The 22,407-nt window shown below is 25.4% G+C and overlaps 1 protein-coding gene across 2 annotated transcripts; it reads left to right on the top strand.

Annotated features, from left to right (window-relative positions):
* The first annotated feature begins 1,203 nt into the window (after positions 1–1,203).
* On the top strand, positions 1,204–22,008 carry LOC129963380 (SRSF protein kinase 3-like). Of its 2 annotated transcripts, none has more exons than XM_056077714.1 (15): positions 1,204–1,377; positions 1,471–1,558; positions 7,106–7,215; positions 7,390–7,498; positions 8,234–8,321; positions 8,423–8,510; positions 9,025–9,131; positions 9,827–9,989; positions 10,270–10,460; positions 11,595–11,685; positions 12,349–12,642; positions 17,020–17,114; positions 17,708–17,815; positions 18,800–18,962; positions 19,253–22,008. In XM_056077714.1, the coding sequence occupies exons 1-15, from the start codon at positions 1,353–1,355 to the stop codon at positions 19,435–19,437; spliced, it is 1,905 nt and encodes a 634-aa protein (XP_055933689.1). In that variant the 5' UTR covers positions 1,204–1,352; the 3' UTR covers positions 19,438–22,008. The 2 variants fall into 2 exon arrangements, with proteins under 2 accessions (XP_055933689.1, XP_055933690.1); XM_056077715.1 differs by having other exon boundaries at positions 1,214–1,377; positions 10,300–10,460; positions 19,253–22,004.
* The last annotated feature ends 399 nt before the right edge of the window (positions 22,009–22,407 follow it).

The raw sequence follows: 22,407 nt of genomic DNA, 5'->3' as shown, positions 1-22,407 counted from the left end.
CTCTATACTTCGTATATAAGAAGAAAACAAATTAAAAAAAAATTTATTTTGTGGAATTTCGCTATAAAATTTATAAACAGTAATATTTCAGAAAAAGAGAGAGAGAGATGTATGGAGAAGGTATATAAATGACTGAAGTGTTGGATAAATTATATAAAGAGGCCTTACCAATCGCAGCAATTGAGAAACTATTTTCCTTCAGTATAGCGAATAACATGTTAAAAAAAGATATTTGAATAGCAGAATATAATATGAGACATTGGTATCTTTTTTAACGAAAATGGATATGCATTTTTTTTAGTGAAAAATATGTAGGCTAAGGTCACAAAGTTCCCCCACCCCTCTCTTTTTACTGTAGAAAAAGTGTAAAAATCCATGGTCATGAAGATAAAATCTAATTGTTATTAATTTGTCGAATATGAACCCCCCCCCCAAAAAAAAAAATTGAAATTTGACGAAGTAAATTACAAAGGAATTAGATATTCTAAGACCAAAAAGCAAACATGTTAATCATGTGTAGCCGAGCTATAGTTGAACCGAGATCGATTATTTTTATGTTGTCTTGACGAATATATATCACTCAAAATATCTTCATAGAATTTACATCAAATGCATGCACTTTTTTTGGATGTACAAATGATGAAATGGAAACCAAAACATATGAGCATGAAATGTCTGAAATCTGCATCCAGCCATAATCATCAAACAATATCCATCAAATAATAATTTGGAATTCTTAATGATAAGATCAATTGAATGTCTTGAGAAAAATGCGTTAAAAAATTTGGACTACTTTCCTGCATGATTTGCTATCATTTTGTTTAAAGGTTAGAAGAAAAAATTAAATTTTAAAATAGTGTTCTATAAATTTTCATATAAAAGAATCCAGAAAAATATTAAGTAAAGAAATCTAAAAGCTATCATAAATATTATATCTGAGGATGAATTTTTTTTTTTTTTTTTTTTTTTTTTTTTTTTTTTGTAATTCGTTATCTATTTGGATGCAATTTCCTGCGGAAAAAAATAAGCGCTCAATTCAGTTCAGTTTATGTATGATTGCAATTTGCCGCATCGGAAAACGAACAATTTTTTTATATTTAAACTACTAAGCAATTGAAATAATTTTAATTCGTAATTTCTTTCTAATTTTCAATATGTTTTTTTATTTTTTTCCTCTTTTAAAATTCACCAACTCTTCATATGACCAATTTTATTTCTCCCCCTTGTATTGCGGAGTTCAGCAACAAAAGCATTACTCATAATTGTAAGTTAAAGTTTGTTCGCTCCATGTATAGTGTTGTATTGACAATTTACCATAACAAAATCCGTAACTAAATCTCTATTTTACGAAAATGAATTCAGATGTGAACCGAAAAGGTATGTAGTATGATTATTTGTACAATTTTTGATCTATTAAATGTCTTATATATATATTCTATAATTACGTAATTCATTCCTTTTTATCTTTAGTAATGGCTATCCAGGCTAAGAAAAAGCGATCGAAGGGCCCAAAATCTAAACTAAAAAGCAGACCTGATAATGCAGATTCTAGAAAATCGTAAGTGTTTTAGTTGCCTATCTTCTACGCAGTCAGTCCTTTATTTAAATCTTCTTCCTTTATTATTCATAACCTTGCCACTCATCATTTGAGTACATGTAGATTCCGAAAAAAATAAATATTTGAAGTTTGAAGAAAATTTTGCTGCAATTAAATATTTATTATATCCATAATTTCTATAACTGGAAAATGTTAAATTTATTTTGATAATCTGCAGTGAAATGATACTTTTTTTTTTATCAATGCACAGTTCTTTACAGTAATCATTTTTTGTTTTTAATGTATTTACTTCTTTTCATTTTTCTGTTTTGCTTTTCAGTTTCTGAGTATTGATATTCATTTATAATACATCAGAATATATACTATATAAACTTTGTTTTTAAAGAAATCTAAGTATTTCTTATATGTTATGAGTAGTTTGAAGGTATTTATTTTCAAATCCTAATTAAATATTTCATTGAAAAAAACATAGGTTGTATGAAATTTGGCTGAAAAATTGTGATAATAGTTGGATAATAGTATCTAAGATATGAAATGAAAGGTATTTTTTTTTTTTTAATTTTAATCTTGAGCTGTTTTTGTAGATTATGTGTACAAATAAGTTGTATATCTCTGCTGTTTAGTTTTATTTCTTTGATATTGATTTTCAAGTTTACTTATATATAATAAACTCTATACTAATATATTTTTTTATTCTGTATTAGATTTTTATTAAATGTTTAAAAAAATGTCTGTCAGGAGTTTTTTTTTCTCATTTGGAAAGTAAATTCTTCTAGAATTATATTATCCTATTGTTGCTTTGAAACTTTATGCACGGAGATTAAACTTTAAAAGTAATTGGAAATGGTTGATTATTTAATTTTTTCTCAAACATAAAAGTATAGAAAAGTTATATGGGTATTTTTTAATATAGGCATGAAAAATATGTGAATAAAGTCAACAATTTTAGTTCATGTTTTAAAAAAATCAAATTATTGATTATATTATTACCAACCTATTAGGAATTAAAAGCTATGTGTATGTAGGGGAGATTAACATTGATAATATTTATATAACCAGTTTCTCAATTTGTTTTGTAATATTATTATTACTCAGTTTTATTTTGTAATATTAATGAATTTATTTTATAATTGAATATTTTTTTTTATATTTTTAGGTTAGATGAGGATAATAGGTCAAGGTTTTTTTGTATTAGTAGTATATGCTTTGGAAATAATACTCTTTCTAGAAATAGTATTGTATAATTTCTGGTTGTTTTTTTTTAAGTTTTTTATCTTATATATATTTTTTTATTTATCATTGTTGGATCCTCTATTAGTTTTAACTGTAAAATTTTATTTTAAACTGTTAACCCAAGTAATATATATAATTGTCATAGATTAATGAAAATATTTGACTATTTTCCTTTAAATTTTTATAATTTAATATATAATTTCATTATTTTTTATACTGGCACTTTTTGAAAAATATTTTATGCATCGATTATTTCTGTAAGAAAACATATTTTATATTGAGGGCTGATATTTTCCTAGTGAAAATACCTTTAGCAAGGCCCCAATTATCAACCAGCTTGAATGTTAATACTGTTTCATCTATGCCAAAATTCATTTAGACATCAGAATTTTCCCTACGATTTAATATGTTATTGCTAAGCTTTGGCAGATTTTTGTTTAAGGACTCTGCTAACAAAAAAGTGTCATAATTTCTATGGAACAAAAAGCAAAAAAAGGTTGGATTTAAATATATGATTTTGCAATATTGTCAAGTACTTTTGTCCATTATTACTTCGTAATTATGTAAAATCTGATACCAAATGTTACTAATTATCATTTGAAAAAACTCAAATTAAACAATATTGTCATGTTCTTCATTCTAATTCAAAAAGTTATGTATTAGTCATAATTTATAATTTAATATTTTTTTCGAAGTTACATAATAGAATCTTTGAGAAATTTAAAAGAGTTTACTGTTCCATACTAGAAATCGGATGAACTTTTAATATGAAGATGTAAATTCAGTTCCAAAGTTTAATATTTTCATTATGTAGGCTCTTTTTACTATTATTAATTACAAGAAAGAATGAATGCATAATTTTACAAATTGATGACTCGCACTTATTGCAGTATCTCATTAATAAAATTAAAAATTGTAACATCAATATGAAATCATATTTAATTAGTCATGTTTTCAATTTTAGGTTATTCCATCTCAATTTAACACATTTGATAGTCTTCACAATCTCAGATTTTCATAAAATTTAATACAATGTACTATTCATGTTGATTTGGAAAAGTACTGAATTTCATGCAAGTGTGTCTGCTCATTTTAAATTACAGCTATGTAAAGTTTCAAAATTTTGTCCTCAAACAGCTTTCTTACTTGAGCTACAGAGCTGGGACAAATGTCATTTCAAAGCATTTTTTTTATGCTCTTTCTTGTATATTTAACATTATATTTTCCAGGATGCTATTCAAAACTTTATTTACAGGATAATACTCAAAAATTGTTGTTGAAATCTAAATAAAAATTTAATTTTTTTTAAAAAGTACATATTTAAAAATTTTCAAATTTATTCCCTGAATAACTTGTAATGTTGTACATCATGTAGCAAAGTATAAATTTGAGATGATAATAGGTTATTTGTCAAACATTTTTTTAAACTTTTTCATTAATGCCTTGTTTTTAGCTGAATAATAAAAGAATGTTAATTTTTATACTTCCTTGAAAATAAATGTGGTTATAAACCTAAAGAAAGATTATAGTAATGTGTTTACAGTTAAATTTTATTTATTATAAGATACCTGATCTTATTCTTGAAAAGGCCACATTTGTTTGGTATATAGCATTTTTAAATGTTATGTAACTTCTTTCAGTAACTTCTTCAGTTTTTGTTTCAGTCTTATAACCCACTATTCCATCACCTGGCCTCTTTCCATGTGCTGTAGTCAGTCACAAAGGAAACACTCTTTCTCCTTAAAATTTTCTTTAAGAGAGCAAAGACTCAAACAGTTATTATTATTGTATTGGTCAGCAGTAGATTCATCTTAAAAAAGAAAACATCTTGCCAAGTTTTGATATTTGGGTACTGTAAATGCTATTGTACATGTATTATCAACCACATTAATTTGTGTTAGCATTTTTAATAATAAAAGTTCTAGTAATATTATTTGACCAACTTTTATAAAATGATTTAAAACTGCTAGTATTTTAACTTAACTTTAAAATGATTAAAGTATGAGCTAATAGGCATTTGCAGTATATTACAAGCCTATGTGATTTGATTGTTTAAAACTTATTACATTCTTTCTTCAAATTAGCTTTCACTTTCACAAAAGTATAAAAATTAACACTCTTGTGTTATTTAGGCAAATAAGAGTATGATTGAAAAATCAATCTTTAGTTTCAAATTGTTTTAATTAATTGTTTTTATCAAAGAATCTGTAATCACTCTAAATTTATATATTGGTAGTTAATTAATTATATTCCTAACTATTCATTGAATAATTTTTAAAATTTGTACTTCTTGAAAACCAATTAAAATTTGTGTATTAGCCTGTATGATGTAGCCATAAGAAAAAGCATGAAACCTTCTGTAAAAGGTTATCTCTTGGGTCTGTTAAGATCAAAAAAATTCTGTTCTCCAATTTTGGACATTGCATAGCTTCTATTCAAAAATGAGTTGATACATCTCAATGAAACTTGGTATTTTGCCAAGTGCCAAATTTTAGGAAGATCTGAGATGATATGGTAAATCATGTTAAAATTATGTAGATTTGATCAGGAAGGGTTTTAGTATAAATCTTAAATCAAAGAATGGTAGGTAGAATAACTATTTTATTTTACAGAACATATTTGATTTGTCATTTAATTTTGTAATTATGAATTTGCTAGTAACATGTTTTTATTTTTAAAAAATTTAGATATGGAAGAAACATTTTTTATCAGAAGGAGTAAGAAAAGAATTAAATTCTTTTTGGTATAGTTTGAAAGATGTTTAGTTGCATTTTTATCTTAAGATAAGATTATTATTATTATTATTTTGACTGAAAGCCAGCAAATTTTTTGAAAATTTGTTGAAACATTCATTTAATTTGTTAGCTAGAATAATTTTTTCTTCTATTTTTAGATGTCATGTCCTTGCAGTTTTAAATAGATTGAAATTATTGTTGATTCTAGTATATCTGATATATTTCCTAGCAGAATGAATTTTGAAACTTTTATAGTAAAACTGCTTTTGTGTTCTTAATCTTTAAAATCTAATATTTATCCTGTATTTCTGAATTGACTTATAACAAAATTCTGAAATATATTTTATGATGATTTAAAAGGTTTTATTGAAATATTGACAATTATACTTGTCAGTATTTCAATACTTGATATATATCGCATATTTGAATTAATCTTTTAGAAATCATCTTTTTTTTTATTATATATATATATATATATACTACTATTATAAATGTGAAAGTTTGGATGGATGGATGTTTGTTAGTCAATCACGCCGGAACGGCTGAACGGAATATAAATATATAAACAGATAAAGATTTTTTATATACAAAAAACTTTTCATTTAATATTCTATATGATTTTAATGAACTGGAATTTTTGTTTAGATACAGTCCTTTTTTAATAATGTTTCATAATTAGACAAATTTTGCAAAATTTATAAATAAAGGAATATAATCCAAGTAATGAAAATAGTTAATTTTTTGGAAGTACTTTCTTCTAAATAGAGAATAACTTTTTGTAATGAAAATTGGTATCGGATGCTTTTAAATACTGATAATTTTTCTTCTTCGACTATGAATAAATCAATATTTGTTTGAATTTGGAAAATGTATCTACTTATATACATCGTTTAAATGCTTTATGCATCTTTCTTACCCAGAATAATTCACACATATTTTTTTCTTTTCAATTTTAACTTTTCAGCTTTCATTTTACTCATTTAATTGATCTTCTCCCTTTGAATTAGATATATTGTTTTTCATTGTTCAAAGTGATCTTATATCTGTAGTATACTTATAGAAGAGATAAAAACTATGTTGGAAATTAAAACATAATAATTAAATACTATTTGGAACTTTTATTTAAAAAGATGAATTTCTTAGTAATTATATTAGGAATATAATTTGGTATACAATATCTACATTTAAAAGATCAGTGTAAGAATTGTATTAAAATATTTATTTATGTTTTTATTTAGTTTAATTTTTAAAAAATTTAACTGCATAATGCACAATTAAACTATTAAAAAATTTTAAAAATTGGTAATAGAAAAAAAATTATTAAATAAAAATTATTTTATTTGTATATATAATTTTAAAATATGATTGAATAATAACTGAATTTTTTTCGTTTCATTTGGCATTAATCACTTATCAGTATTCATAATTCTTTATGCTTTAATGGTCATAAAGTATCTTTATATATTGAATATGTTATATTACAGGGGAAGTTTATTTTTAGTTTCCTATCGAAATATTTTAGTTTATGTATTTTATTATTACAGTATCAATAATCTAAAACACTGTTTGAAAATCTTAGGTCCAGTGCACGACAAAGCAATTATGACATGCCTTATGAGGATGAAGATGATGAAGAAATTTTTGGATCAGATGATGATGAACAAGAAGATCCACAAGACTATTGTAAAGGTTAGTATCATTTTACTTTCTCCCCAACAATTCTGAATATATAGGAATTAATTTTGTTACATTCTTTGTTCTGAGTTAATTATAATGATTATTTATTGCCCAAAAGATTATGTATATTTTTACGTAATTATAAATATTTTCTATTTCTTCCCCCCCCCCTCATTATTTGTATAGGTGGTTACCATCCAGTGAAAATTGGCGATTTGTTCCATAGTCGTTATCATGTTATTCGCAAACTTGGCTGGGGGCACTTTTCAACTGTCTGGCTTTGTTGGGATTTGATGTAAGTTTTCATTCTGAATTTTTATAAAATAGGTTGATCGAAGGAAAATAATAATTTAGTTAGTATTGACTAAATATGTTGAATAAAGTGACAATTCAAGTTAGAAACTGTGAATAAATTATCTATGTAATTAATTTAACTGACTTCATGTTGATTAAAACATTGTTGCTTTGAAATATATCCCAAATAAAATATATTTGTAAAGTCTTGTGTTTTTAAGACTAATTTGATGATTATGAGATTTCATTTTTCTGAAGTTCTATAATTTTAAGATTTTTGTTTTGAGGCTATATTATTTTAAGATCTCTTTCAAATCTTTATAGATGTTTTTGCTGTTTATTTTTTTTTGGGGGGGGGACGGAGTGGTATCTCTTTTTCTTAGTTATTGTAACTACATTTAAATGGATTATTTTTTTTAAAAAAGATTTTTAAGAAAAGAAATTGTTAATTATATTAAATTTTTATAACTTTATAAACTTTTGACACATGTATATACAATTTAAAATAATTAGAGATATAATTATTTAGATTTTTTTTAAGTGAAAAAAAGAAATTTTTTAATCTAAAATTTTTGATAATTTTTTATTTGGTAATAATGTTTAAAATTTTAAATATGATTATAATGGCTGAATTTTTAAAACATTTATAATATTGAACATAATACAAAAGAAACTTATTTGTTCTTTAAAGAAGCTGGTAAATTTCACTATTGCATTTAATTTTATTTTCATTTAGGGGGAAGAGATTTGTGGCTCTTAAAGTTGTAAAGAGTGCATCTCATTATACAGAAACAGCATTAGATGAAATTAAATTATTGCGTAGTGTAAGTATTTTTTGTATATTAAAATTTTTTTTCCTTTATTTTATTTTATTCTATTTTTTGCGTGTGATATGTTTATTATTATTATTTTATTTCTTGTATAGGTACGTGAAAGTGATCCCAACAACTGTTACAGGGAAAAGGTTGTACAATTATTAGATGACTTTAAAATTTCTGGTGTGAATGGGACACGTATCTTTTTTAAAGTTTCAATTTGTTTATGATAGATAATTATTTTTTAAAAATTCACTTACTGATGTATTGATTATTAGGATTTAATCTTGTGTTTCTTCAATGCCATTTGTCAATTCCAAATATTGATAAAATGGAAAAGATTTTTTTTAATGATATGCAGACTTATAAATTTAACCAATTAAACAACCATATTTTTCATTTATTTTGTTAAAATCATGTGGAAAAATATTCCAAAAATTTCATATTTGATAAAAGGATTTAAAAAAAAGTTTTTTTTTATTTTAAAAGTTTAACTTTTGGACCTTAAAACTCATATATAAAATTAATTTGGTATTTAGAGCATTAAAGACGCTCTAACAATGTGCTAAAATTGATATTAGTGTACTTACTTTTTACAATTTCATTCTGATGAAAGTTGTAAAAATTTTCAAGATTTACTGAAGAAAGTTTTGAATTATTAATAATTTAAATTCTACCTGCTATTTGTTTTGTCACCTTAATTGTTTGCAAGATGTATGTATGGTGTTTGAAGTATTAGGTCACAATTTACTGAAACTGATTATAAGGTCTAATTATCAAGGTATTCCACTCCCAAATGTAAAGTCAATAATAAGACAGGTAAGATTTTTTTAAAATTGTACTCTTCTAAATGTTTTTTTATTCTTATATATTATATCCTAAATAAATTATGCCATTAAAAACTATTTATTTTTGAAAATTTATGTGTAAGAGGGTTGTTGGATTATTACAAAGTAATATTTAAGGAAATTTGTTTTGTATAATTTTTACTTTGTACATGCATTCTTCTCTCTCAGTATCTTAAGCTTTGCACTGTTTTTTTTTTTTAAATTTAGGTGGGTAATTAGTATCGCATATTATTTTTTTGCTTAATAATTTACCACATCATTAATTATTTATATGCAAAACCAATGTAATAGTTCAATTCTTCCAAAATTTTGAAATTATACGTATATATATATAATATGATAATTTTTGGAAAATTGGTATTCCTTTTTGCATTTAAAACTTACCTCCAAAATGTTAAGTATAGAAAATAGTTAATAGTGGAAAATAATTGAGAAAAGTCTATTTTATGTACTGTCATTGATATTTTAGATTTTTATTAATTTTGTTTATCAATATCTGATACCACAAATGCTTAATTTTTCATAATAGTTCCTAATATATTAAAAATTTTCTGGAAAAAATTGAATTATAATGAATAATTTTAGAATAGTTTAATATTCATTCTTTTTATAAATTTCTAAGATTTTTGCATATTCTATTCCATTTTTGCTTGTTTTTTATTTCAGGTTATTGAGGGTTTAGATTACTTGCACAGGCAGTGTAAAATAATACATACAGATATTAAGCCTGAAAATATCCTCATTGCTGTTGATGAAAGCTATGTTAGAAAATTAGCATATGAAGCAACTCAATGGCAGAAAATGGGAATTCGTCCTCCAGGCTCCTTAGGTACTATTATTTCATTATTTTTGATTAATTGTTATTTATTATTTTTACCAGTTATTTAGTTTATATTTTTATCTTATGCAATTAATTAAAATAATTTTTATCTTCTAATTATTATTATATTCCTGATCATCATCATTTTATTCTGACTTTTAAAAGTTTATTCTGCTTTTTGTAAGATTTATTACTAGTTAAATATTTTGTAATTTTGTTTTACATTTTATTGATATGTATTCTTTCTACAGTACCTTTTTCTACTTTTTTTTCCATGACTGATACAAAGGATTTTACAATTTTCATCCTGATTTTGTAGTTAGCACAGCTCCCAAAGAATTCAGAGGTCCTAATCCAAATACCAAGATGTCTAAAAATAAAAAGAAAAAAATGCGTAAAAAGGCAAAACGTCAGCAAGAACTTCTGGAAATGCAAATGCAGCAGCTGGAAGAATTAGAAATGGAAGAAAATTTCAATCAAGTAATATTTTGTTCATTCTGAGTTTAAAAATTGACGTGAGTCCATTGCTGTTTTGTATCTATTCAGTATATCTTTATTTTCAGTGGAACTTCAAATACAGAATTACATATCTGCTACTTCATTTTAAAATTAATATTCTACTTTTTGGGTTAGGTTTATTTTACTTTTGTGCCTTTTTTATTTATTTTAAAAATTTTTGCTTTCATAGGTTGGCAGTTATGAATTGATTTAAAATAGATCTCTCACATTTAAAGCAAATGACTTAAATTTGATTTAATCATTTGTTTATTAAAAGTCTGAAATATTTAAATATTTATGTAATGAAAGGTAATTACATAAATTAGAAACATTTTTCCTTTGAATATTCATCTCCTTGGGCCTCTGAATTTATAAATACTTCTTGCAAAAAAAATCATACATCTAGTCCTATACACGTAGAAATTTTTTTCTTCTTTGAAATTTTGTATGAATTTATGTAATTCAAGAAATCGCAATATCTTTTTTTTAAAAAAAAATCATATCAGATATTACTTTTGATTTTATATTATATTTTATTCATATACTTATCTGATTCTGCTTTTCATTTTTAATTGTTCAAATTTGCATCCCGAATTATGTGTAGTTACAAATTGCATTGTTTTGAAATTTCCTTGATTGAGAAGCATATAATTGGCATTCTATTAATTATGGAGTTATAAATAATAAAATTAACTTTTTGAGTTTTATAGATTTATTTTTAAAAAATTTCTTTTACATATAACTAATATTTATAATATATTATTATATTTAAATAAATTTTAAGAAAAATTCATATGCATTCTCATATTAAAACTTATAAACCACTTAAATAGATATTTATAATTACTGTATATGAGAAGTTTCTTTCCCCTACTCTTTTTATTACATAATTTAAGCAAATTAAATGTAAATATCCAAAGAAAAGTTTTTAAATAAAATTCAGCAAAATATGGAAAGTATATCTGAAAGTAAGATTTTGTATATTTAATTTTATTATATCTGAAAAGAACACATCTACATTTTTAATAACTTCCATATAGAAAGATTAAAAAAGTTTTAAATTAAAAGAATAATGTTTGTAATGAAAAGAAATACATTTTTTAATAAATTTTATAGGACAGAATTGGTGATGGTGATAATGCCGAAGGAGATGGTGAAACGGTAGATAATGATAGCAGATGTAATGGGAGTTCTGATGATAACTGTGGTAAGTTTTCTATGAAACTAAATGCTAAAAATTTCTGATTGCTATCTTGAAAAGATTGCATTAAATGTTTTAGGGTACTCATTCCAAGTTATCTGTTTAAAGAATGAACAGTAATAACTATGAATAGTAATAATAATAATACAAGTTTATATGTTCAAATCTTGTAGTTTGATAAATGATAGTGGAATCTCTCCTAAAAAATAATACTAGTTTTGAATATATTGTACATGCAAAAATATAAGCAGAGATTAAAGAATATATATATATGTGTGTGTGTTTTTAAAATTGTATTAAACTGAATTTGCAGTTAAAATTGTTTATATTTTATTTCATGAAGAGTTAAAGGCAGTCTGAATAAGGAACTAAACTTTTGGTAGGATGGAATAGGTTTATTTTTAATCTTCGGGTTAGATAGATGTGACAAATATGTTAATGCCATTGAATTGGGAACTCGTCATTTGAACATTTTTGAAGAATAGTGAAGGGTTTTTTTAAAAAATATTAGCTGATTGCTTTATTGTATTTCAGATTCATTGATCATCTATCTCATATTTGAAAATGTTCAAAATAATATGAACTTTTCACTTATATATTTCCTTTAGAATTATTAATTTTATGCATTTTTGGATGATATTACAAAATCTTAAATGATATATGTTCTAGGTCAAAACATCTGTATCACAAAATCTTCCTATGGTCATTCACCTGGTACATCAGTTTCTCCTTCTCAAGAATTTTGTAGTCCAACACATAGTGAAAATATGCCCAGAATTGGAAGTGTAGAAAGGCCTAGACTGTCAGTTTCAGCAGAAGGACTGTGCAATGGTCATGAAGATAATCTAGATGAAGCTTACTTATCATCTAAAGGTAGACTAGAAAGGTCAGAGAGTACTCTTAATCCTTCAAGCCATCAGAAATCTAAAGAACCTGAAATTAGAAGAGTAGCATCCTGTCCTGGTATGTTTATCATGGATTTAATTATCCTAAATTATTCCTTCATTGTTATTTATAATGTTTCTAATTGCTCATGTGAATGCATAATATTTAATGGCTACTTATAAAGTTTTCAGTTAATGAGCAGATAGTTTCATTTCATACAGAATTTGATGATGCTTATGTTAATTAGATTAGCTTTATATGTGTGAGAAATTAAATATAAAATCCTTTTAAATTATTTTGTTTTAAATTGCAATGATTTTAAAATATATTATGTCTTTATTTTGCATCCTTCCTGGCAGGTGTACAACCAAATGCTTAATTTTTTTTTAACTTCAAAAGATGTAAAACTTATATTCCTTTTGAAAGTTAGATTATGTATGCATAAGGTTTCATTGAGATGATGAGGATTATCTTATTGATGTTAGTATTGTTGCAATATCATCAATGAAGTATTGTTGCAATTACCACTATTCTAATCAGGAAAGAAAATACTATTTGTTCTATTATATCTGATTAGTTATCACACAACTTTTTTTTCCTCCAATTTTAACAACTTATAATAGAGGTTCATGTAAATGATAAATATTTTTAAAATCTTAAATTAAGTTTAATTAAACTTCTTAGTTGAGGTAACCATTAATCATATTATACATTATTAAATAAGAATAATTTAAGATGGGATAAGTAATTAAGAAAGAGTCATAAATTCAGTGGAGCTCAAATCCCCCCCCCCCCTTTGTTGTGTAAATTATGTCTGCTGCTATTACAGATAGTTAAGCATAGGGCCTAACTTTCTTTAAATGATGTACTGCCCCCCACCTGTGCCCTTTGCTAGCTGTCTTTGATGTACAGCTGGTTTGCCAAGATTAATGGTTGTTAATATTTCCAATTAAATATTTTATGTAACTTGGTTTTAATGGTTTCCTCAAAAAAATATTTTTAAGCTTCAAATAGTTATTTAACTCAAATAGTCATTGTTTTAGAAATCTTGCATCATTTTGTTCACTGTGCAATGCATTTCCCTAATTTTCTGCATCTGCCCTTAAATTTGAAGCAAGGACAGAAATATTTTAGCTGAAACCAAACTTCAAATAATAATAAAATGAGTATAGAAGATAGAACTGTTCAGCATTTAAGCTTTATTTATATAAACTATATTTTATAATGTTTGTTGCATCTCAAAATGATTATTCAATAAAAATTTCTCTGATTCTACTTAAAATTCACTTTATTGCATTAATAAAAAATTATTTAAAAAAATTCATAGCACCAGGAGCTGATATAAAAATTTATAATTCATCAGTACATTTTATTTACTCGAATTGCACAAAATATAATTATCTTCTTGATTTAAACCATTTTTCCTAATAAATGTGTATGCTTATTACTATTGGCTTAGAAAATGACTTTTAGGCTGAGGTAAAAGTGGATATTGTATCTGTCTGTCTATATAAATCATGATGCAAAATTATTGAATCAATTATATAAATAATTTAAAAGGTCACAAACTTTTTTTAGCATTTATTTTAACAGAAAATATCATGTTTCATATATATTTTATTTCACATTCATTTCATGAAAATTGTACTTTTCTAGGTGTAGTTTGCAATGAAAGTTAACTTAATCTTTTAATTTGAGCTTTTACTATTTTTTTTGTATGCATATGTAATGTGCTCATGGAGGTTAATTTTGTTTTTATTTAATGTGAAATACCTTATAAGAAACTATGTTAAAAATACTTTTTAAATTGATTAAAAATGGAAAAAACTTTATATATCAATCAGCTGTGCCATGCTACCGGAAGAACTTGGAAAACCAGGAAAACATAGGAAATTTAAAATTTGACAGAAAATGTTGGAAAATATAGCATGGCACAGCTGATTGATATATAAAGTTTTTTCCATTTTTAATCAATTTAAAAAGTATTTTGTTTCTTAGTCATCCCCCCCCCCTCCACCCATCTAATAAATGCCGATCTCTAAAGATTGCAAGAATAAAAGATCATAGTCATAGCTTCCAAAAACGAAACACCATTTGAGATTGATTATTGCAGAAACTCGCCCCTTTTCTACCTTCTCTCCCTGTTTTTTCTTTATAAATCAGTCCAATTTTGATTTGCAAGACGGTTCTTTTTCCATGAGATTCTCTAATTGCAGTTAATGAGCATGTGTGTGACTCTGTAACTGCATGAAAGAATGGAATACATTTCTCTGGTGGGAATATTCAATTTGCTGAAGCAGTGTGGTGGTTTTTAGTTTACCATACTTGAGTTCATTGAATGATTTATTTATTATTTATGAAACTGGCAGCTTGTTAAAGATAGGTTAGAGAATTGTTTTAAAACAATGAGCTGCTCAAAACCTGTATTTAATAGGACAGAAGAAAAATGAATCCTGATTTTGCTGAGGGGGGGGGGGGGGGTTGAGAATCTCCACAAAATCCATTTGTTGCATACTGCTTGCTTTGCAAGAAGATAATAAGCTTAAGTAAAATAGGAAATCAGACACTTGCTAGTCATGCCAAAAGAGGAAAACATACAAAATTGCTATTCCCATTCAAAAGAGTCATCATTGATGTTGGACTTAATATCTCAAAGGAATACTGGAAAAGATGATATATGAAATCAAAAAGGACAAATTTAATTGAAAAATAAACTGATTTCAATTTTTTTACTTCAGGAACATTAATTTAAAGCTAAATTTAGGCATTAAAACTTTTTACATTACATTCATCTCATAATGCATTCAGTGATATAAATGTGTTAAAATTGTAGGTTAGGCTGTATAAAAAATGTTGTACCTTATTTGAGAAGGATTAGCTCTATAAAATTGATGGCAGAAAAAATCTGCAGAAATTGATGCCTAAATACATGAATTGGTAAAAATAAATAAATAATGAAAAAGTAATCTTGCTTTGTAATGTTTTTTTGTTAAGTAATCATTAAATGATATTTATCATGATAACTAAAATGTTTTGTATTTTAGTTCACTTGAGTCTTTAATTTTGTGTTACACTTGTAGTTAAAGAGCATGAGAGATAATATATGCCCCCCCCTTTAATATATAAATTTTATCTTGCTCAATTTTAAATAATAAGTAAAAAGAATTGTTGCTTCCTTTCCTTGCTCTTTCCTCTTAAAATCATATTGCATTATAACTAGCACTTGAGTGGTATTCACACATTTCCTCCTGTGCTAAATATACCTACAGTGAAGACATAGGGAATTTTTTCAGTTTTGATTGGCAAACCTGATCAAAATAACAAGTATCACTGAAAAAATCATTTTTCTATTATATTTTTGTAAACTGTCACCAAGAAATATCAAAAGTTCAATTAATTTCTAATTAAAGATTTTTAAAATGTCATTGATGTACACATTTTTTTATTGTTCAAAATATATGTGCGCCAAGTTTGATAGTTTTCAAACATTCTCCTGCAGAGTTCCGATATGCAGACACATATTCATCTTTATTTCAAGTAAAGGTGTAGATAAAACCTGGAATAGGGTTGCCATTGTCATTAACAATCTTTAACCTAATTTTCTTCTCCCCCCCCTTTCTGCTGTACTTGAGGTATAGAAAAGTATTGGATTTGTATTTTGTATCCTTGAGAAAAAATGAAATGTGCCTTTACTTTTTTGGCGAGAAAAACAATTTCACTTGGTATTGTTTTGAAAATGTGAATACATCAGTGAAGTAAACTCCCAGTTGTAGGTTATGTGGAATTAGCATCTAGTGTGGGCCATACAGTGGCTAGTGTAAGGGTGCTTGCATTGTGGTATTAAGATCCATTTTGAAATGTAAGTTTTAACTGTGCATATTTAGTGCATAACAGATGCCTGAGTACTGAGCACGAGTGGCTTTAGTATTCTTCTTTTAAGCATCTTGAAGTAGAAACAAAAAGAAATGACACATTTGAACATTAATTATTATATATGAAAATGCTTTGTTTAAATTTTAACAATTTCATTTTTATGTCTGAAATATGCAATTTTATGATCTTCGATTTTTTTTCCCTTCTTCTCTCCCCTTATAAGAGTGGGAACTCTTAAAAAATATTTCTTTGTGAATCATATTGTGAATTTTTAGAGAATCATATTTTTTTTTCAGATGGTGTATTTTATTTAAATGTTTTATGAATGATGTCAGAATAAAGATCAATGATTCAATCCCCATCCTTGTTTGTACTGACATATTGTTTTTGATCACTGAAAAATTCCCAGATGTCAATACTTAAAAAAAAATACATATATTAATTTAGTGCATTAAATATGACTACATCCATTTCTTTTTTTATCATGAATATGTAGATATTTTGGTAATTTAAGAAATTAATCCTAAAAAGAATTATGTACATGAAATTTATATTCTTAAAAATCTGTTTTGTTTATCTTAGAAAATGATAAACCTATGGACCATAAGCCAGATCCTGTTCATGAAGTGTGTGATATATCTGTAAAAATTGCTGATTTAGGAAACGCTTGTTGGGTTGTATGTATTTATTTACTGTTTTTTTTTAATTCTATGTTGTTGTTTTTTAATTTTTAATTTCACTTACAAATATGCTGTTTTGTTGTGTAAAATCACATTTTGTTCTATTGCAAATTTTTAAAAATCAAGAACCTGTGTGATTTTTAAAAAAATCAAAATGCAAATACTCATTCTGTAAATATTTGGTTAACCATTTATGTTTGTACAATTCACTTGTTTTTCAAATCATCCTATTAAAAACTGGAAGTTTTTGATAATTCTCCAGAATAATTGAAATTTCAATTTTTTTTAAAATTTAGTATATTTAGTGTCATCATTGTTTAATTTTCATATTTTGCTTATTATATTGAAATAAAAATAAGTATTGTAAAATTGGGAATACCATACATTGTTAAATGCATGGTATTTATATGCAAAACATGAAAAAAATATTTTAGCTGGAATTTATTCATCATATTATTTCTGATTATATATTAGTAATGGGAAATTAAAAATACCTCAATTATGCAAATATCATTTTACAGTAAAATTTTAATTTCATTTCTTGTCTTGCTTTTATTGACGATAAAATAACATGAATGCTGTATTTCTAGCATCATCATTTCACAGAAGACATTCAGACAAGACAATACAGATGCTTAGAAGTGCTATTAGGAGCTGGATATGGGCCTCCTGCTGATATATGGAGTACAGCATGCATGGTAAACTTTTATTTATTTATTTAAGCTTCCAGCTCTCTTTTAGTCTATTTTTTTTTAGTTTGTAGCTTTCAGATCATTACAAATAAGTTTTCTATTAAAGTTTTTCTTTACATTAGTGACCTTTAATTTTATTTTAAAAAAAAGATTCTTATTGAAGGAGTATAACAATACTATTGATTTTTCTAATATTAAAAGTAATAAAATAATTATATATGTGGAATTTCCACTCATTTAATTATATCAGTTTCAATATAAAAACAATATGAAATTTATAATATTAATTTTATTTTATAATCTTTTACTATAAATAAATTCTCACTTTAAGACTGCAAAAGCCATTTACATTAAATGTATTAATTGTAGATCATTTTGTGTAGAAAAATGTAGTTATTTAAAACCATTTAGAAATCTCAGTACAATACAGTTTCAATATGTATGCTTAAAACAAATAATTATTTATGGGAATGCAAACAATATTGCATTGACAACTGGTTTAAACAAGCTGCATAATAGTTCTTTAACTTATCTAATTTGGGAATTTATCAAATTGATAATATTTTTTCTCTGATTTTAATGAAAAATGACTTTTTTTTTTTTTTTTTTTTTATCAGCCTCAATAATGAACAGTCATAAAAGATTTTAGGCAGTTTAAATAAACAAAAAAAAAAATATTCCTGCAACATTTTCTATATTTTGCTGATAAATGAATGCAGTTCTATTGTATTTTTTATTTATAGCTAAACTTTTCTTTTAAGATTATTTCAATAAAAATAAAAGAGTTTCCACGCAATGGGATAAATTTAGATTTTTATAAGAAAATGAAGCATGATTTTTTGTGAATAATGTTTAAGTTTTTCTGAAAATGTCCATGTGTTTTGTTTATCTGTTTATTTGTATTTTAATTTTTGTATGTTTATTTGTATATATGCTGAAAAGGTTGTGCACCAGTATACAACTGCATTAACATTGATATTTTAATTATAGGCTTTTGAATTAGCAACCGGTGATTATTTATTTGAACCTCATTCTGGTGAGGACTATTCCAGGGATGAAGATCATTTAGCTCACATTATTGAACTTCTAGGAGATATACCAAAACATATTGCTTTTTCTGGAAAATATTCTCGAGAGTTCTTCAATAAAAAAGGTGTGTTCCTTTATGAATTTTTTTTCTCTATTAAGAGATCATTTCAGATGCCAGATTTTTATAAATTAGCTTCAAAGCATTGAAAATTACTTCAATTCTTTCTTCAAATTAGATTGGCAATTTTAAGATATAAACATTTTGCGTCATAAAGAAAAATTTTGTGTAAATATTAAGGATTTGTTTGAATTATTTAAAATTTATTTCAAAATAATAAAAGTTTTTTTAATTTTGAAATTATCTGGTTAAGTGATTGCTCTGTTTTAAAAATGTCATCTTATCTGTTTATTTAGGAGAACTACGACACATTACAAAGTTAAAACCTTGGGGCCTATATTCAGTACTGATAGAAAAATATGAATGGGACCCTTCAGAAGCAAGGGCTTTTACTGAATTTTTACTTCCTATGCTAGCCTTTGATCCAAATGAGCGTGCTACAGCTGCTGAATGCTTGAAGCATCCATGGCTAGCTTCATGACTTCAAGACACATTTAGCTCCTTTTATGACTAAATCCAAGAACTTATGACAGTCGTGCATTTCTTTAACATTAAATCAGATAAATCATTTGTACATTTATTTGTCATAGCTGTTTCTCCGTATTTTTTTTCTAAATAATAAAATTGCGATCTGGATTTATAAAATAATTTTTTCATATTTGAAGAAAAAAATTGAGACATTTGTTTCATAAAGTTCTACAATATTGGAAGTAGAAACTTACATTTCATGTTTTGTTCTGTGTATATTTGTGTTTTTTTTTATGAATACTGTGTACTTCTGTTTGCATCTTTTCAAATTTATATATTTATTTATTGAAGCAAGTTCATTGTGTTTTTGAAATTTTGCATGTTAAGTGGTATTAAATGTGCCTGTTTATTCAAAATGTAAAATTTTTTTTAAAAAAATTGAGCTACAGCTTCTTTTGGGGAGATGTATTATCCTTATAGTTATGGGGAAGAAATATTTCATGTCATTAATTGCTGAACCTTAATATTTATTAGTTAGTTTCATGTGATTTTTCTATAGATTTAACTCAGCAGTTTTGTGCATTTGTGAAAGAAAGGGACATTTTCTGGAAAGACTGTTTATCCAATTCAACTTAAATTATAAATAGATCTCCTTATCAATCTAAATAAATAGCATTGAAAAGAAAAACGAAAGATTACAGGAAATAGCACATTTAGTTAAGTGATGCTTTCATCACACATTTTGCTATAAAATTGATTATGTCATGTTACATAAACTGTGCACAGCTTTGCAAATTGTGCTGTGAAATAGAACATCAATGCAAGCTTATGAATCAATAACTTTATTAGTCCTTTTTTTAAACTAGTTTTTTCGTAATGTCTTTTTATACAAAGCTGAAAATTTCTAGTATTTGACTCAAAGTATTGGTTCTTTACAAATTTCAAATTAGTGGATTAAGTGTTCTATGAAATTTTAAAAATTAAAATTGTGCATATTATATCCTTGAAGCTCTGTAATTTTTATAGACATTTTTTTGGTGTTTTTATATTTCTTGCAATAGACATTTATTTAGTATTTTCCCTAGAATTATGTTGTTTATGTAATCAGAATGCAGCATATCTTATGCTAGTCTGTAATCTTAGTAAAAGAGAAAGAAAAATCAGCATAACTTTGTACACAGTGTACACGTATTCATTACACATTGTCATGAACTTTAAATTTTGTACAGGATAATTTTCATCTTCATGCATTTTGTGTTGTAATGTTTTCATGTTTATGTAAGTAAATACAATTATGAAAAATCCAATTTTTAAAAAAATTTCATTTCAACAGTATAGTTTTTCATCTCCCAATTCCATCAAAGACTTAGAATGATTGAAGATTTGTATGTGATTAGGGTCTGTTTGAAAAATATATTGGTAATTTTTAAAAATTCTAATTTGATGTAATTTTGATTTCAAGTTATAAACATTCAATAAAAAAAGGGGGATTTGAATAAATTTTCATGACTGTAATGTTTTCAGATTGTAACTAAATTCTCTAAATGCCAGCAAAATCTTTACACATAAAGTATTGATTTAAAATCTTCAAAATTAATGCAGCAGATTTTTATAAATCATAGAACACATAGGAAAAAGCATTTATCAATTGTTCTTGTAAAAGAGATGGAATTTTATCAGTGGTGAATCTTGAATGGTGATACTCAGTGTTCCCGCAACAGGTCTTTTACCTCAATTGCTTGAATATTTACTAGTAACTGTCTGCCATAAAATGTAGTCCCAAATTCATAAGAATGCCAGCAGGTTTCATTACAGGTTAGTTAGGGAAGAAAGAGGGGATTCATTGTAAGAAAGAGGAGATTCATTGTAAATGTACGATTCTCTCTTAATCCATTAGTGAAATGCTTGGAACTTCCTAGAATAGACAAGATTCCTTATGTTAATTTTGAAATTTGTCGATCAGGAATAGTTGTTATAATTTCAAACATTTTTAATTAATATAGCTATTAAGTTCTGATTTATTAAATAAAGTTTTGTTTAATGCACCATGCAAGATTGTGTGTAGGTTAGGATAATATAGTAATGACTTAATTAACAAACTCTTCATGTCTAAAATTTTGAAATTTTTCAGAACAGACTGAACTTTTTATGTGAACATCGAGATTTATTAATAATAAATAATTGTTACAATTTCAGTTTTACAAAATATGTTGATGTGATAGTGGAATAAAGCTTCTGTTGTCATAACTTTATTTAATGCATCATATTAGGTTGTGTATGAGATGTAAATGTGAAAATGCAATTTCATATGAATTTGCTTCATTTCTGATTGAGCAGTCTATGATAATAAATGCTTTTTTCTATGTGTTCTGCAATCCAAGAAGTTCATTGCCTTGGTTTAAAGGCACCATCACTATATCTTTCTCTGTATATAATATCAAGGTACAAATTATGCTCAATAATAAGAAACTAAAGTCTCATTTCAGCTTGTATTTTTGGACAGGCTTGAACTAGTTTTTATATATAAATAATTAACAAAATAATGGAAACACTACCAATATTTGTTTTCTCGATGCCTGTTTATTCATAGTGGGAAAATGTACACAGAATTCTGTACATGCATTTTGTAAATAATGTTTGGGATCTTTATATGTTTATATATCAAAAAGGTTAGATGCTGCAAATTGCAGATATATTACTAGTAGTTATCTATAAAATTTTCAAATGGTCTAAATATTAAAATTGCATTTCAGTTTTGCTATGATATTTAACAAAAGGAAAGCATTTGACTGAATGTTAATATTGCAGTTTTTTATATCGGTGAACAAGATGATTTTTCTGGTGGCTAAATGGGATCTATCATAACAGTGCCATGATCTAAATGTTAAAAAAATTATTATGATTATGTTTTGAATGAAAAAAATTTAATTGCAATTTTAAATATGTTAAATGTAAAAATATAATTAGATAGCCATCAATTTTG

This window comes from Argiope bruennichi, chromosome 3 (assembly GCF_947563725.1).
Source record: "Argiope bruennichi chromosome 3, qqArgBrue1.1, whole genome shotgun sequence".
NCBI lineage: Eukaryota > Metazoa > Arthropoda > Arachnida > Araneae > Araneidae > Argiope > Argiope bruennichi.
Note: the sequence above shows the minus strand (reverse complement) of the source record. Positions and strands in the feature narration are given on the sequence as shown.

Bases quoted from the DNA above. Each gene is read 5' to 3' on its own strand.
- LOC129963380 (XM_056077714.1), top strand. From the start codon at position 1,353: ATGAATTCAGATGTGAACCGAAAAG. The intron at 8,322-8,422 runs GTAAGTATTTTT...TTTCTTGTATAG, and splicing joins AAATTAAATTATTGCGTAGT to GTACGTGAAAGTGATCCCAA. The intron at 9,990-10,269 runs GTACTATTATTT...ACTGATACAAAG, and splicing joins TCGTCCTCCAGGCTCCTTAG to GATTTTACAATTTTCATCCT.